Source organism: Zosterops lateralis (genome assembly GCF_965231275.1).
Source record: "Zosterops lateralis genome assembly, chromosome: 2".
Taxonomy (NCBI): domain Eukaryota; kingdom Metazoa; phylum Chordata; class Aves; order Passeriformes; family Zosteropidae; genus Zosterops; species Zosterops lateralis.
In genome coordinates, this window is record NC_139763.1 from 103,408,270 (window position 1) to 103,426,597 (window position 18,328).

At 40.1% G+C, this 18,328-nt stretch overlaps 1 protein-coding gene across 3 annotated transcripts in view; it reads left to right on the plus strand.

Moving 5' to 3' along the window:
- Positions 1-18,328, plus strand: part of FCHSD2 (FCH and double SH3 domains 2) — a 121,200-nt gene that overhangs the window by 61,758 nt on the left and 41,114 nt on the right. For all 3 annotated transcript variants that reach the window (XM_083855410.1, XM_083855409.1, XM_083855411.1), the window contains 5 exons: positions 794-870; positions 2,000-2,144; positions 4,955-5,088; positions 5,965-6,019; positions 6,405-6,533. In XM_083855410.1, coding sequence (XP_083711536.1) covers positions 794-870; positions 2,000-2,144; positions 4,955-5,088; positions 5,965-6,019; positions 6,405-6,533 — 540 coding nt within the window. The remainder of the gene's footprint in view (positions 1-793; positions 871-1,999; positions 2,145-4,954; positions 5,089-5,964; positions 6,020-6,404; positions 6,534-18,328) is intronic.

Consider the following 18,328-nt stretch of genomic DNA (forward strand, 5'->3'; position numbering starts at 1 on the left):
ATATATATATATAACTGTATTCTAAACCTTTAAACTCTAAGTTTTCCACCATGTGTTATTCCACACTTCTATTCAAACTCCACACCCACAATCCCAGTGCTGTCACTCAATTTTGGAAGCCTTTTCCAAAGCCTCAGGTCAATTGTAGTGTTTTCTTGAGGGTCAGTGCCTTTCAGCACAGAAAGCCTGAAATTCTCAGTGCCCAGGGTTCCAGCAGTGATATATTGAGGAAAGTGGGATCAGCAGGTGGAGGAGGGGTCGGTGTGGCAGCAGCTCCCCTTTCCCGTGGTTACAAATGAAACCCTGCTGCTTTCTGACCTTGAATATGAAAATGTTGTTATTGATTTCCTGAGGCCATGCAAAACGAAACGCAGGGACTGAAGGGTGCAATTAACATTAATAATTAAAGATGAGCTGCATTTGTCAATCTGTTGTGTGGTGTAATCCTCTGAGTAATGGGCTCCTCCTGGGAGCAGCAGAGCTCACAGCCCTGGATGGTCTGAGCTGGGCATGTCAGGGTGGGCTCATATATCAGCAGAGGTTTCCTGGGTTCTGGGAGGTTCTGGTTCCAGAGAAATAAAAAATTAGGGTTCTCACAGCTGGGACAAGTTCAACCCTGTCCCTTCCAACATTTCCACCTCTGAGTCTGCCACTGTACATTTGTTGGAGCTGTAAATTGTTTGCTTCTTTGTGTTTTCATTTGTCTGACATAAGAGCAGAAATGGTATTTTAATTACCTTTTTAAAAAATAACCCTTTTTTTTTTTTTTTTTTTTTTTCCCTTCTTTTAACAGAGCATTCAGAAGCTGGCTAGCCAGTACTTAAAGAAGGACTGGCTTGGAATAAGAGCTGAGGAACGAAGTGATTATAGGTAATTTACCAGTTGGATATCTCAAAATTGCTGTATTTATCGTTTCAATTTGTGTCATTATTTTACTTAACAATGAATCACCGCTTTTCTGTAGTTAATGTTTCTTTTCCCTTTGTAGTAGAGCATTGCCAGTTAAAAAAGAAGCTTTGTTTTCACGAGATTAGTCTTAAATAGATGTTTATGACTTGAATATTTAAGAAGATGGGAGAAACAAAACAGCCTGACAAGACAACTGTAGTTTGCATCTGTTTGGGTATTAATGCTTGTATCTGAATATAGATTTTAGTAAATAACTTTAAGGTTAGAGGGATAAGTGTGTGGAGTGTTTTATAGGAAAAGAGAGGAAGAGATTTCATTTTATGAGTTTGTTCTTTGTGAAGATCAAATCTGACAGCAGGGAGGAGGCAAAGCAAGAGACAGTTGTTTACAAAACTTTATTTGATTAACATGAAAGGTGGATAAAACATGAAACCAGAAATAACTCAGTTGCTGAAAGCCTTTGAGCAACACCTCCTAAATATTTGGAATAAGCTTTCAGATGCTTTGTTTTAATGTCTTCTTTGTGTTCCAACGAGTTTTATTTCAAACAGGAAGAATTTGACAGATTTGTGTTTGGGGCTTTCAGCACCCTCACATCGGTTGTGTGTTTAGAAAGAAATAAACTGAATTATCAGTCCCAAGTGTACATAAAACACTCCCATAACACCCAGGCCTTCATACCTTCAGCTTGTTCCCTCCCATGCCATGAAATCCCACAGTGCCAGAGATCTTCTCCAGACCCCTCCCTACCCATCACCAAGTGCTGAACCCAAAATGTTTGGCAATAAATTGAATGACAAGACAAGAACAGGTGGGAAAATCTTTATTTTTGGTACAACTTCCATTAAAAGTTTTGTCAAAAGTGGAGATATTTGCTCATTCAGCCTAAGGGATTGTGCTTCAGATTTAGTTTTAAAAGCAGTTCTTGGAAAAATGTGTGCTGCTGTCACATAAACCAGCCCAGGAGCTAGATTCTGATCCTTGTGGAGGATCCTTCCAGTTCAGGAGATTCTATAAATCCGAATTTTCACTGGAACACCTGACCTCCCTTTCTTCCTTCCCACACCCTCTCTGTGTTTCATTCTTTTAGGAGCATGTACTCAGTTTGGAAATCACTCTTAGAAGGCACCATGCAGGTGGCCCAGTCCCGACTAAATATCTGTGAGAACTATAAAAACTTAATTTCTGAACCAGCCAGGAATGTCCGGTGCTTTAAGGAGCAGCAGCTGAAGAAGGTATTTGTGCTTTAATAAATCCTATAAACTATTGTCATTTTTATTGAGGGGAATTTTTTTTCCTGGAATCTTTTATTGTGGCACTTCTAAAATATGTAAGTACTCTTCATCTTATAGATGTACATATCCAGCTTGTTGGAGAGGGGTCAAAAGTCTGAGTTATCCCAAATTATAACTGCTTGGAAATGAGTCTTCTGAAAATGTGATACCACTTGGTCAAATGTATCTCAGCAAATCTCACACTCAGCTATAGAAATTGCATTACATTGGGTTTGCAGTGACAACTGCAAGTGGTTTTTGTTAGAAAAAGTTCTGATTTCAAGAAAAGATCCATCTGAAACCTGAAGGAATGGCTTGAGCAATCTCCAGGATGGAGAGTGGAGATTGTCCAGCCACCTCCTGTAACAGTATCACAAGTAAGTGCTCCAAAAGCTGCTTTAGTTATCTGTTTAATTATCTGTAATTATCCCTGCAGAGAAAATAATGTAGTTCCAATGAGCTGGATATTCATTTAATTGCTTGTTGCACTTGAAAGTCATTTATGAGGGTGGTGAGCCCTGGCGCAGGGTGCCCAGAGCTGTGGCTGTCCCTCGGTCCCTTCAAATATCCAAAGGTCAGGCTGGAGGGGGCTTGAAGTAACCTGGGATAGTGGAAGGTGTCAATTGAATGACAAAAAAACCAAACTCAAACAACAGACATTTTAGCTGTCCTTGTTACAAAGTGACAGCAAAGACCCAGAAGGTGCCTAGTTCCTTGTTCTACAGTAGTATTTTGTAAAATACCTGGTTACAAATTTAAATAGATATTCCTGTAATGTGAGCTCCCAGTTTCTGAACCAGTTATTCTCCTTTTAGAAACATGTGCAATATCTGTTTTGTGATGGAAAAATTAACTTTATTAATGCTGTTTTATTGTTCTGGAGAATTTTATTTTCATGTGAAGCTTTCCCAACAATGCTTACAGTGCAATTCTTGGTAAATAATTGTACTTTATTCTTCTGCAAGGGGTGATAGTTCAGTGTTTATGAGTCAGCAGCAGGAGTGAGATCTTTAAATTTTTTAAGGCCATAAAAGTTCTTTTATTCCTGCACTTTTGAATCAGCAGAACAAGTTATTACAGTTATCAGGGCAGTGTTCTGGTTCGGAGTATTCTAACAGTGATATGCTTTTCCTACAACATGGAATTATCATCCACTTGGCAGGATTAATTCTCCTACACAATCAGTTTATTGTTTTACACAGTGCAGTCTCTCACCCTTCCCTTTGAATTCCCAAACAGATAAATAACAGACAGAGAAATAATTGTTCTGACCTCCATTCAGACAAAAGCTTATCAAAATTAAAATCCAGTCAGCAAAATACTTGTGAGGTTACATGGGAATACCCATCTGAAGTGGCATCCAGTCTCCTGACAATTTTTTATCATACAGGGATGCAAACCAAGATGATTTAACTCTTCTCAAATGATCTTTTTAACAACTGAGGTTATTTGATATTTTAATTTTTTGATGCTGACAGGAGATTTTAGGGATCAAAATCCTCACTGATGTTGCAAAACCCCCGTCCTTTTCACAAGCGTTTAGGTCTTTGTCAGCCATCCGTTATAAACAGATTTTTTTACCTTTGATTTTTCAATGATGCACACAGAGGTCTCCAAAAATCCAAATTCTGCCTTCCCCCACTCCCCAAACCAACCTCTGGGGAATGCACCCTCTGGAGCCCGTTGTTTTATTGGTCTGCACACATCAAACAGTGACTTTAGTGGGAATTGTTCTGTGCTTTAGAGCAATTTGAACAGCTTTAGGGAGAGCAGGATTGTATGGTGAGAAGACCAGCAATTCCTGTTGGCTGCCAGCTTGTTTTTTACAGGTGTCTGGATGTTATATTTTAGCAGTGGAATACGAGGAAGTTAATGTTACGTTGTTGGATTACAGCACGTCGTTAGTCCCGAAGGAGGTTACATGCATTAATAATTAGTGTAATGAAGAAGCTGAGGTGTTTTAGAGGGGTGTTCAGCACCAGGGCACCTGGAATGAAGGGAGCCAGGGGGGTGATGATGATCTGAAAAGAGCTGGGACCTTTGGGGTGGTGTTTGAAGGACTCAAAAGCAAATTGGTTTCCTTGAACTCACCCCTGGTACTGCTGGAGCCTTCACTGACCATATCCAGGCCTGTGATGTCTGTAATTAAAAAAATTCCACTGGACTATCAATCTCCTGTGTGCTTAATCCAGTTTGGGTAAAGGAAAATCTTTAGTAATCTCTTCTAAAGAGAGTTTTAATTCTAGACATTGATGATTCACATCGGTTTTCTTACCTAGATCCTGCTTAGCACAGATCCTTTCCCACTTTGCTGGGGTTTTTCTTAAGCTGGCAGAGTGTCTGAAGAATTGCTGAATATAATAATTTTTCTTCCTGTTGTGTTGTGCTTTATGTGGCAGCTTTTGCCTCGTGTTTTAAATTTTAAAGAAGGAAAGATTAATTTTTATTTTTTTTTTGGTATCACTTCCAGTAGATTGCCTTTGTATTTTTCCCAGTTGTATTCTGATGACTTCAACTGATTACCTCATCCAAAGCTTTCAGAACTTCATCATTGATTTTGAACAGTTAAAATAGCAGCAGAAAGAAAGGAAGAGAGAAGGTTTCATGTTTTGATCAGTTTTAAAGGACCTGCATGAATAATTGACCAGGAGTGACTTGAAGACTCCATCTTTCCCTATAAAAGCCCATAAAAAGCAGCAAAACAATGTTAGTAATATTATTTGGATGCAAAAAAAAGTAATATTTTCTTTCCTGAATGCTTTTTTTTTCAGTGCGTGGACCAGCTGACAAGGATCCAGGCTGAATTACAGGAGACAGTCAAAGATTTAGCTAAAGGCAAAAAGAAATATTTTGAGACTGAACAGATGGCTCAGGCGGTGCGGGAGAAAGCTGATATTGAGGCCAAGTATGTTTTTATAATGGCATATGTGGAAATAATTGCAGCCCCAAAAAGCACGTTTGTATTGGGTTTTGCACTTGATATTTGGCTTCCAACGAGATCCTGCCAGGTTTTCTTTGCATTTTGCTTCTATACGTTTTTGTAGCTATTTCAAGCACACCCTGAGAGGAAATTAGAACTTGTTTGTGTTGGTTTGTTTAGGAAGGAAGTTCAAGTAACAGCTTTAATTTGGCATTTTCTGTGGACAGTGTGTCAGCTGGCACTTTTTTGATATTAAAGCCTCCTGACTTCCTTTTCTGTCCACATATCTCAGATTTGGTATCAGTGTGTTTAGAGGGGGAGAGGCAACAGGACACAGTTTTTCATTTTTTGAGATAAATTTTTGAGGCTTTAGGTTTTTTCCTGTTCCTTGACATCCTAAAGGGGGTGATTTCCTTCCTTCCAGGAAGACCAGTAACACATGTTTTGGATTTGGAGTCTGGCCTGTCTTATGGGAGTTTACCACACCCCCTTTTCTTTTTTTTTTGTTTAATTTTTGTTTTTAGAAGTTATTCAGAATGGTTCTCAGGGAATGAAATAATGGTTTCCTTAGAGATCTTTTCTGTCTCTCTGAGGGATGATGAAAAGAACTCTAATAAAATTACCTATAATACCTGAAGAAAGTAAACAAACACACACAAACAAACAAAAACAACCAAAAATTTGGGCTTGGGGGTTTTGGAGAGATTTGTCCCACAGTGTTATTCAGATTAAAATAGCTGTTGACTTGATTTTGTTTTCTTATTTACTTTTTAAATCACCATCCTTCAGACGGCTAAAAAATACATTTATAGAAATGTTGTAAGGCAATCATTCAATTTCATCTGCTTGTTTCTGTTCCAGGTCCAAACTTAGTCTTTTTCAGTCAAGAATAAGCTTGCAGAAAGCAAGTGTGAAGGTGAGTATAAAACTTGGATTTTGCTGCTCATTTCATGAGGCAAATGCCCCAAATTGTCTGGAATGTAGAGGTGAGGGACAGCTTGGAAGGGAAATTGGTAGGACAAGGGATGAGGTAAGAGCATTCTCTGAGCAGAATGGTGAATTATATAGGGAATATGTGCAAGGAATTTTTTTTTTAAATTAGAGTTAAAACTGGTTAAAACTGTTTCTTGAAGACCACGTGTGAAATTCCAATTGCAGGAGAGAAAAATCCATCAGGAATCCCCTCTCATTAGGAAGACTGAAAAACTAGAAATGCCCTAAAGTTTTCACTGTATTAACACATATACACACAATAAATTTATTCAGATTCTATTTCTGAGCTGCATTTTCACTTGTTGCAGTTAAAAGCCCGACGATCTGAGTGCAATTCCAAGGCCATCCATGCCAGGAATGATTATCTCCTCACTTTAGCAGCTGCCAATGCACACCAGGATCGCTACTATCAAACAGACCTAGTGAATATCATGAAGGTAAGGAAGGTGATTCTTGCCTGCTACTGGGAAAATCTGGGAGGGTACAAAGTCCTGGATTGACTTTTCCAGTGAATGAGAGGGAAGGTAGAGCCTGCAGTGGTGTGTAAAAAATTTGGAACCAGCTTTCAGGCTCCAAAACTGAGCAGTCACTTTTCATTTTTTAATTATTTTCTGAAAAACTCAGTTAGATAAAACTCACTTGGATAAAGGACTTAAACCTGACTGAAAAACTCACTTGGGGTAAAACTCCCTTGGATAAAGGAGTCAGGTTTGTCAAACCTACATTTTCTTGTTGTAAGGAAACTGGAGATTTTTTAAAAGTAATTTTAGTACCATATGCCATAATCCTTTTTATTTTGTGTCTGATCAGAACACTTCTTTATGGTGTGATTAATGAGCTAGAGTTATTAGATATCTCGGTTTCCAAACGATGGATTTTAGGGAACAGCAGTCAGCATTCCTGTTCTCACCTGTGGCAACTTGCCAGGTGAAGGCAGCAGTAGCTACTTGAACTCAGAGGAAATGACACACTTTAAAAAGTTCAAATCTGATTGCTCACAGTTGTTTTTTTCTTAAATATCACTCTAGAATTAATTAAATGTACACTATTCCTGTGTCTTTGAATTCGAGAGTTACAAATAAATTGTAAAATCATCTACTTCACACTTTTATCTGCTTGCATCTCACATGTTGACATTTTCAGACTTTAATTTGCTCTTAACAAACTATTTCCAGGCAGGGTGACTTAGAAGTCTGTCATTTGCATTTTGAATTGCTTTATTGGAGAAGTAGCACAGAGTTCCCTGTATTATCAGCATGCCTTTGCATTTTGGGGGGGGAATATTGATATATTGATATGGAAAGCAGGTAAGTGAGGAAAAAAATGAGAGCACCAAAGGAATTCTCCTGCTTTTCCCTCTGTGTGTGCTTTTCTGTTAGTAAAATGTGAATATTTGTGCTGACTAAATGTTTAGTACATGGAGATGCTTGTAAAGAATTTCCTTGTGCTGGTGCAGATAAAATTATTAATTGATGCTTACATAAGATAATTCCATACTTACATGCATGGTTGGCTGTCATCACTTAGTGCTCTTACTTGAGAACAGTTCCAGAAGGGAACTGAACATGTTCACAACAGAACAAACAAAAAGGATGTTTGAAATCATTTTCCAAAATGAGTAAATAGCCTTGGTAATTTTTTTGCAAGCCTTTCTCAAGCTGAACCTTTTTTATCATACAGCAAAAAAAAAAAACTTACAGCTTATTCTTTGATATAAATAATTGTGGTTTGCTGAAAGCCTAAGTGCTTTCATCCAACCAAATTACTCTGGAAGGGAAGGACAACACTCAGGGCTAATTTTTCTGCCTCTCTCAGATATTTATAGCGGTTGAATCTCTTTGTCTGCTAAACAAAAGTGTGCTTTTAATGAAGAGCTGTAAATTCGAGTCTCTTGCACTGTTGGTCATGAGCGAAACTCCCAGGTGTCCTGAGAATGGGGTCATTCTGTGGAGCAAGGCAGAGAAAGTAACAGACAAGGTCCTGAATTAAAGTGGCTACTGGAGATTTTCAGAGAGACAGAGGGAAAATCTTAAGGAAATTCAAGGATAATGCATCACTGGACTCCGGTTCCTTCATCCAGGAACTCTGATGGAAATTGAAGTATGAAAGTGCTTAAATATATAAATAAATACAATAGAAACAGCAGCTGTAATCTGGAATGGGATTTGCTGGCAGGGTCCTGGTTTCTCCTTCTCCTCCTTCTGAAATTCCTGAAAGAACCACACTGTAGAAACTACAGGAAAAAAAAAAGGTTATTTTATTTAGCACAATGATTTAACACAAATGGAGAAGGAGCTGGAGAGAGGAGTGACCAATTGAAAGTGAAGAACCATTCAGTATAAGCAAATGTACAATGACTGAGAAATGGAGCAAGGTCTTGCCAATTTTGGTTGACCAGGCAGAAAATAGCTCATGAAATTAATGTTAAAAAGAGAAATGCAATAACCAGGAAAAAACTGCTGCCCACAGAATAAAGAACTCTGAATAGCCATTACCGTTTTTGAAAGAGATGCTAAAAATGGAAAATGGAATGAAGGATAAAGAAATGGAGACACCTGTGCAATGTTTCTGATCTCTAGGTGACATCACTGGGAAGGGAGGATTTTGGAAGGGAGTTTCACCCTCGCAGCACAGTTTTTGTTTCAATAGGTTGAGTGGTGGTGTGACTCAGTATATTTTACATGCTATAAGCAGTTGTGGTGTCTAAACGAAACATCTTTGCTGCTGTCTTGTGATTAATATTCTAAAAATGTGCCTTTTATCTCAATATTAGTAAGTCCTTAGGTATTCCTGTAGTGCCACGTGCTGTCTGTAAGTGTTTCCCCATTTAGCTGCCCTTGAGCTGATCTTTGAACTGCTCAGGGCTCTCCATTTTTCTACATCACATCAAGTATCTCCTCAAACTGTTCAGATTTTGGACCCAGTGCCTGTTTTTCTAGTTGTTACAAAAAAAAAAAGGATAACATCTTTAGAGATAGAAAAAAACGCATAAAAACTTCTCAGCTGATACTTGGATGTGTTACTGTATATAACATTTACAGATGTGTCAGAGGCTGTTTCTGTTTGCATCCATCAGAAGCAGTCTCTCCGTGGGTTTTGGTTTTCATGGAGTTCTTGTTTCCAGAATTAGAATGGAGCTGTGTGAGTTCTGTTGCCTCTGGCTCACTGGAAGCTGGAGCACACCCAGTCCCTGGCCATGATGTGCATCCAGCTGCTGCTTTTGGGTTGAAGTTGTGGCCCTGCACTCTCAAACCATCCCTCTGCACCACGCAGATGCATGTGCAGACAGTGCTCACTTTCCTAGAAAATGTGAGATTTTACTCTCAGCTCTGACATCGACTTGGCTGCATTGATAAACAGTGGGTTAAAATCTCAGCTGATGTGGCTGCCCCTTCCCATCTGTTTGCTCCTTATATTAAATTACCTTTTATTTCAGTAGGTTAAAAGGTGTGTGACTTAGCATAAAATAGAATCATGGAGTGTTTGTTATTAGTGTGGACGACAAAGGTTGGTCCTGGCATCCTGTGTGAGTTGAGCTGAGCACAGACAGGTGGAATTCTTGCCCAGCTTGTCTTGCTGACAGCCTGGAGAATGAATCTTCAGTGCTTTGTAACAATAAAATCCAATAAAAGGTTCTCTTGGTGTTGGAGAAAGGAGGGGTGGAGATACTTTGCAGCCGCAGTGTTGGTTGATGCCTGCAGGAGGTATTTCCAGACTGTGGGGAAAGTGTGATGTGTGCTGGGCTGAGGCACCTTGGGCTGTTCCCAAGAGGAAGCTGCTGCTGGGTTTTTTTTCCCTTGTGTCTGCCTCTGGAATGTTGCTGTGGTGCTGTCCTGTGACAAATGAATCACAAATCCATCTTGTGGCCTTGTTTCATTTTCTGAGACAGGCAACAAAAGGGGCTTTTCCTAGGCAGGGTTCCTGGTACACACAGCTCCTGCTAATTTTCAGTGGTTCAAAATACGTTTCTTCATTTTGCAACATTTTTATGCAGAGAAGAAAAAGTGATTTGCTTTGCTGTGTTTGTAACTGTGAAAGCCATCACAGACTAAACAGAGATGCTTGGAAAGAAAATACAAAATGCTTCCAGCTTTTTTAATAGGATGAAGAATTGTTCCTACTCTGCCTTCCTAGTTTTCCAATTACACTGCTTAATAAGGAGCAGAGTCATTCTAGGTTTCTGTTCAGAAAAGATTTGAATCCTTTTGCCTTTCTTTTTATCTCTCCTTTATGTCCATTTCAATCTCTGCAGTGAAATTAAAACCCCTCAGAGCAGAGACTAAATAAAGCCTGGTAATGTTTTATTCTTTGCCTGTTTCCTGACAAGCTGCTTAGGAAGAGTTGCCATCGCCCGAGTGTGAAAGTTCAGTCCACAAACCCTTTTGAAAATAAGTTGTCTGCCTGGTGCTTAGGTTTTTACTTTAAACTGAGGTCAGAAGGAAGTCTAAGATGATGGTGGAAGTCAAATCAGGACTGTTTTGATATTCATCTTAATTCATCTGTGCTCTTAATTCTGTAAATTGCCCTCGTGAATCACCTCAAAGGGTGACTTTACACAGCAGCTTAAAGTGAGGAAATGTTGACTTGAAAAAAAGAAAAGCAGGTGTGCTGGACACTTGAAATAGTCCTGAGATTATTTAAAGAGAGAGAGAAAGAGGTAACAAAACCTTACACTTCAAAATCACAGAATGGTTTGGGGTGGAAGGGACCTGAAATCTCATCCAGTTTTGACTCTGCCATGGGCAAGGACACCTTCCACTGTCCCAGGCTGCTCCAACCTAGCCTGGAACAATTCCAGGGATGGGGCAGCCACAGCTTCTCTGGACACCCTGTGCCAGAGCTGAGGAACAGGTTACAGGTGGTGCTGCATTTTTTATGAACACAGAAGAATTCTGCAGAAGGTAGCAGGCAGTAGCAGGAGGTATTTTTAAACTAAGCTCTTTTAAAAAGAAATATTTCATGTCATGGCTCATGTGGGCTTTGGTGTTTGAGGGAGAACAGTGTCAAAAGCTGGTGCTTTGTCTTTGTGGTTTCAGTGGTTTCTTTTATCCTGTTGTAGTTATCAGGCTGCCCTTCTGGTTTTTTCTGTACTTTCCAGTTTGCTTGACACGAGGAAGTGGAGTTGTGTAATTTGGCTCTTGTTCTTGATCAGAGTTCTTGTGATGATTTGGCAGGTTTGAATAAAAACTTTGTTACATCATTTTCCTGCAACTGCCCTTTGCTCAGGTGTGAGTGACAGTAACAACACAAGTTACAGCAGTGCTTTGTTAATTGGAGAGGTTGATTTATAAAATTACAGGTGAAGTGTGGCTTTTCCACACCCTTGCCTGATTTTAAGGACTTATAGAGGAAGAGATCTGGCTGACTTCCAAGGAATGAGCAACCTGGTGTGCTTGACCTTGCTTTGAGTGCAGAGGTTGAACCAGTATTATATATTTCATTTATTTATTTCTATGTTATTATTGTTATACATATTGAACCACTGTTACATATTCCCTTTTAAACCTGAATTACTCTCTCATTCCTTAAAACAGCATTTTTGGTAAGGAGGTTCTCCTTGGGATTCTATACCTTCTGCTTTCTGGTTTGGGGGTTTTTTCTGCAATTAAATGGAGTAACTGCATGAGTTCCAGCCATGCTGGAACCTTCATGTTCTGGTGAGCCCTAGTTTTTATTTGTTAGAATGGTTGGGAGTTTTTGCAAAGATGTGCTGAGTTCTCTGTTTTCAGCACAGTCATCCATCACTTTTCCCATGCACTTTCAATGATCATTTAGAACAAATGGAAATGCAGGCTCCAAACATGAGTTGCACAAATGAGATCCAGCTGGAGCTGGCAGTGTTTATAAAAATGACCCCAAATTGAGGACTTGGTGGCTTTCAGTTAATAATTTGCTTTATGCCCTGAAATTAATAGGATGTGTGTGGCAAAGGGTTCTTTCCCCTGGTGGCTCTGTCTGAATTGAAAAATAAGTTGACATGATAGCTGAAAGTCTTAAATGGGCTCAGGCATGTTATCCCAGCACTGCTGTGTCCTGTAGAAATAAAAGGGTGCCATTTGCATCAGCACATTTTTCTGTAGCCTCTGGAACATGCAGAACCAATATTATCACTGTAAGAAATCAATTTACGTCCACGTTATTGTTTCAAACTTTCTGGAATGATTTAGAAGCACCCAGGGGATTCCTTTTTTAAATGGAAAATCTGCCCCTCAACGAAAAAAATAGCATTAAGATAAAGTAATTCTGAAGTCACCAGAGATTTCCATTTTCTTCTATAAATCTCTTTTATTATTTCAGTGCTACCAATTCTTTTAAGATCCTGTAAAACTCCCATAAAAATGCAGAAGGGACTTGTGCAAGTGAAAGAACTATTGTTTCACTTCCGGCCCTTGTCAGCTGCAAGCCACAAATATTTTGTAATCCCAGTTAAAGCAGCCATGCATGGCATTATCTCCAGCATCAGATGGGCACAGGAGCTTTCCTTCCCAGGCAGTTCATGAGTGTGCTTGGCTTCCTCATGGTCATTCTCACAGAGGGGGATGGCTGAAGAGATCATGCTCAGCACATGATTCCAGTGTTCCAGAAGATGCTCACTGTAGGTTGCACAGCAGCTGATCCTGATCCCACACTGTTTTCCCAATCAAGGACATGTGTCTCTGTGTCAGTGTGCACATCAGACCTGAGGGAAGAGAATTCCAGGTTGCAGTGTAGTTCTGCATCCACATAAATTATTATTATTAGATCATCAGTACACAATTGTGGTCTCTTGTTCAGTGTTTTTCATAAATGTTCATCTCTCACATTGCCAGCTGATACCTGAGAAGTGCCTTAGAGAATTTTAGGTGTTCCAGTCCATGGAATATGTGCTAACTCCAGTTGGGAGCACTTGGATTCCAGCTGACTGTGAGTTAACGTTTCCAGGAAAGTGAAAAGAGGATTTGCACTGGAAATGCAACTTTTGATGTTAATTTTGGTAAAACCACAAGCACAAGAGTTTTATTGGCCTCAACAGTGAATGGTATTTGCACCAGTAACTATGTGTATGTATGTCACAGAATCATGGAATGGTTTGGGTTGGAAGGGACAAAATTCCTCCAGTGCCACCCCCTGCCATGGACGGGGACACCTTCCACTGTCCCAGGTGGCTCCAAGCCCCATCTAGCCTGGCCTTGGACACTTCCAGGGATCCAGGGGCAACCACAACTTCTCTGGGCACCCTGTGCCAGGGCCTCCCCACCTTCACAGGGAGGAATTTCTTCCCAGTGCCCCATCTAATCCTGCCCTCTGCCCTCTAATTCTTACTTTTCCAGTTATATTTTTAATTTTTCAGAGATAAAATATGTATCTTCAGTTTCCAATCCACCATTCACCCCCTGAAAAATCATGCTGCTCATCATGCAGACTTTTCATGCGACCTTGAGGCACAGGAGTGGGTCTGAGTCACAACTATTTCTGTTGTGAAGATGAGAAAGTGTGATGGTCACATTGGCCTGGTGACAGTCAGTTTGTCCCACCTCGTGTTTCAGTCACAAATGAATCCCTTGGTAAAGCATTTGACCCAAAGAAGCCCATTTATTTCAGGGATCCAGGTATGTGTTCCTCCATGGGTGGGCAGTGTAGTGTAAAAGCAGCATGACAAAATTTAATAGGGAACTCAGGGCAACTTAATTATCTAAAAACAATGACCATTTTTTATGTGTGACTGACTTTTCAGTAAGATTTCCTTTGGTGTTTTCACAGAAATAACTTATGAAAATGGTTGATTGTAAATTGATTTTACAGATGCTTATGAAAGAAAGGTATTCCTCCTTGTCCTGTCCCTCTATCCCTTGTCCCCAGTCCCTCTCCAGCTCTTCTGGAGCCCCTTTAGGCCCTGCAAGGGGCTCTGAGCCAGAAAACCTAAAAAATCCCCCTTTTCTTCTCTCTTTTTGTTGTGGGTGGTTTTTGTTTGTTTGTTTGTTTGTTTGTTTTGGGGTTTTTTTGGTGGGTTTTTTGTGGGTTTGTTTTTTTTTTTGTCTTTCTTTCTTCCTGTTTTTTTCTTTTTTTTTTTTCATGTGAAGATTTTATTAGAAACTGGGATTTGTGTGGGGCTTCAAGATATTTTGGTCAGCTCTCATAAACCTACTCATTGTGAGCAGGAAATGAAACTGCCATCTTGTTTCAAAGCCGCACAGTAACACAATGAGAGCACTTCCCAAAATACTTGCCTGTGCCAGACAGCAGCCTTGGAGCTGCGCTGGGGAAGGACCCAGCTCAGGAAGCACCTGGTCTGCTCTGCTTGGGAGGCAGGTGGGGTGACCACACTTTAACTAGAAACATGTAGCATTCCTGGGTGGGTTTGTTATCTTCTTTTCTTCTCTTAGAGCTGGGATTAAATGCTCAAGAGACGCGGTTTGTGTTTGGACTCAGATGTTTGTTAATTCTTATCTATGTTGCAGTCTCACAAGTTGTGAGTCCTGGCTAACAAAGTGAAAATGGCTCTGTTTCTAACTCCTTCCAAGGTATTTTAAGAACAAATTGTCCTATTATGAGATGACACCTGAATTATTTTTACTTTTAACCCAATAACCAACCACCCATGGCCCGCAATGCAGATTTTTCTACCCAATTCCAAAATAACACCCAGACCCATGAAGAAGAAGGTGAAAGAACTTAGCCTAAGCCCTAAATCCTCCATCTTGCTTTATATATATTACTATATACTAAACCCTTAAACTCTAAGTTTTCCACCCTGTGATATCACACACTTCTATTCAAAACCACACATCCGCAATCCCAGTGCTGTCACTCAATTCTGGAAGCCTGTTCCATGGCCTCAGGTCAAATGCAGTGTTTGCTTGAGGGTCAGTGCCTGTCAGCACAGAAAGCCTGAAATTCTCAGTGCCCAGGGTTCCAACATTCCTGGTTTGGGATTCATGGAGAAAAGCATCCCAAACAGATCCTTTGCAGGGTTTTATTTGCTTGAGGGCTTTGGTTTTAGCAACTCCTGATTCACTGGAAGAATTGAAGAAGCAGGAAAAAGTTATTTTTTTCCTCAGTGTTTTTTTTCTTCTGTTAGTCGTAACCACACAGTGTTTCAGTGAGTTACCTGAAATGCATGTGTTTTCATTGAAACGGGGGAAAAACTCATGGATTATTCTTAAATTGAATGTGTGTGCACAGGTTTTGTCCTGTTAAATGAGATAATTAAATTATAATTGTCCTGTTAAATGGGATATTAAACTGTAAAAGTTACTGAAAATGTGGAGACCTCAGAGACCCCTCCAGGGCTTAAAGGGGCTCCAGGAGAGCTGAAGAGGGACTGGGGACAAGGGATGGAGGGACAGGACACAGGGAATGGCTTCCCACTGCCAGAGAGCAGGGCTGGATGGGATTTTGGGAAGGAATTCCTGGCTGTGAGGATGGTTAAACCCTGGCACAGGGTGCCTAGAGAAGCTGTGGCTGCCCCTGGATCCCTGAAGTGTCCAAGGCCAAGTTGGACACTGGGGCTTGGAGCACCCAGGCATAGTGGAAGGTGCCCCTGCCCATGGCAGGGGTGCAATGAGATGATTTTAAGGTCTGTTCCCACCAACCCATCCTGGGATTCTGTGACTCATCTTCTGTCGTCAGTGGCAGGACAAAACACTTCTGAGTGACTTAGCTAATGAAAGCAGTGGAAGAATTATAACAAGGAGATGAGACCCAAAATAGCACAAGGCCAGTAAGTGTGAGATGGAAAATGTCACGCTGAATTTGCAGTTTAATTAAATCCTAGAAAATGTTATAGGGAAAATGGTTTCTAATCTACAACTGTCTTGCCGAGAGGGATGCAAGTCTGGGAAGATTTCACAGATCTTTGAGGGTTTCATAGGGCCCAGCTGTCAAATTTTGAGGGCTTCTTTATTCTCTCAGCTTCCAAAGCTCTGCTCCGTTTGGAGACAGTGCAGGTGTTTTGGGATGGCTGGAGGTGAGGAGCTGCTCATTCACTGTGTGTAGAAGGGCTCCTTGAGTTCTGGTTTTTGCACAGTCTTTAGGAAATTTCCTTGCCTTGGAACCCCTTCCTGCAGCTGAAAATTCTGGTTTAGTTTTTACAAATTGCTAAGGAGATAATGGGTTGTAAAGTGGCCCAGAAGCTCAGTCATGGGAAGAGGAGGAGGAGGAGGAGTGGGAATGCTCCAGTGTGGTTTGTCTCCCTACTTGCAGGTTTGATCTCCAAAAATAAAATTCCCATCTGTTAAAGTTGTCATCTCTGCTTAAAAAGCTTTGCAGCCAGGCTAGACCCCCTTGGTGTGGAGGGTAGCAAATATTCCCTACCAGGAGCTTCCTTAGATCTGTAATTCCTGATGACTGACGTGTGGAATGGTGTCATCCAGCTGAACAAGGATATTATTTTATAATGTTTTACAAATTATCAAAGCCCTAAGGTAATTGCTTGTAGGATTGGAATGCTAATTAAAGGAATTAATCTCTCTCTGGTATTCCCAGTGTTGTTCATGGATAATGGGAAGAACCTTTTCCTTGCACTGGTTCATCCCAGCTCACTTTCCTCTTGGCACCAGTGTTGTCCAGGGCATGCAACAGCACCCTTCAATGAGGACATCTTTAAAAATCCTCATGGATTTTTAAAACTTCAGGAAAGTTTCAGTGCTTGGGTTAAAGGCTTTTAATCTCACATGAAAGTCATGGGGAGCTGAAAATTATTCAAAATTAAAATGAAAAAAAAAATGGTTGGGAGGAATCATAACAATATTCTGGGAATTCGGTGTGTGAATTTTCATGGATAAGCTTCTTTTGACTGGACTGTTAAACCAGGGACATGGAGTTAACTAAAAATTGGGTTTCTAGTTCAAGCTCAAGAGTATTAGAAATCAAAATTTTAAACTGCTTCTATTAATAAAATCATACAGTATTTACTAGATTGTATATATATATATATATTGTATATAATAATTTAACAGGTGAGAATTCAATTTAATAAAAGATAAATTTCAAAAATACAGATTTCCAAGAAAAAAGGGCCTAAAAAGAAGGTGGCAAATCCGAGAAATACCTTTTTTCCTCCATAAAATGTTCACAGATGTTTGTGGCTCTGGGTATACCCAGATAATTCAGTATTTTTTAATAGCTGATCCACTTCTGTCAGGCTTTGCTCTTCTCACTGGGCAGTTCATGCAGTTGGATTCAGTCTCAGTTCATTCAGTTGGATTATTGTAGTGTATTTTTATGATATTCATATGTGACTTCAGGTACAGATCCCTGGATTCTATGTCTCAACATTCCCACTGAGCACAGACCCTTCTCTCTGGCTGGGTCTGGGAGCCCCATTTCTAATTTAAAAGGGGATATTGGAGCATTCAGTGAATTAACTTTGCTGAAAGGCTCAATTTATTTAATAGCAAAGACTAAGCACTAAAGACAGCCTTGTATCAAAGAAATCCCAGCCCTGCCAGATCCTTGGGATGTCTCTTCCTGTGTGATTTCAGTCTCTGGCTCTACTCTGCCCACACAGTGTTGGGAGGGCATCTGAGCAGTGGCACTGTGAAATTAAGGAGTTTTTAAAAAGGTTTGACTATTAATCCTACAGGGCTGAAGTAAGTTTGAAAAGGAGATTAACTTTAATGCAGTTATGTTCAGCAAATACTGTCAGGAGACCAAAGTATATTTAGGTATTCCCAATCAGGCCACACTTCAGAAGTGATTTAATTAAAAGATTTAACAGCACTAGATCCCATTTTTGTTCATTTTTCTGTTGATTTTTGTTACCCATTGCTGTCCTATCAAACAGCAGAAGATTAGAAAATCCTCTCAGCTTCTGGAGAATATGGCATGAGTGGTGATTCCATCAATCCTTATTCAGGAATACTGCTTGGAATGGGGATTCTGTGCCAGGCTTTGGGATGGGGGTGGGGGAATCAATCTGTTTGTGAAAGGGAAAAACCTTTCACAATATTTTTAATTGTGGACTTCAGGCTCAAATTATCTTTGTCCTCACCCACTGGTGCTTACAAGGAGTGCAGGCATAAATTGTTAGTGTGATTCCCCTGGAGATAATTGAGAATGGACTCCTAAAAGTAATAAAACGTAATTGGCACACAGAATTCCCAAGTGGGGTTTAGGAGCCCTGGATTAATCTTCTTGCTGCACTGCAGCTGCCATACCTTTGGCATTACCCCCACCATGTTTTTTTCCTTTATTGTGAGAGATAATTGCTGTCATTGTTCTGTGATTCCATAATTATTGCAAATAATCACAG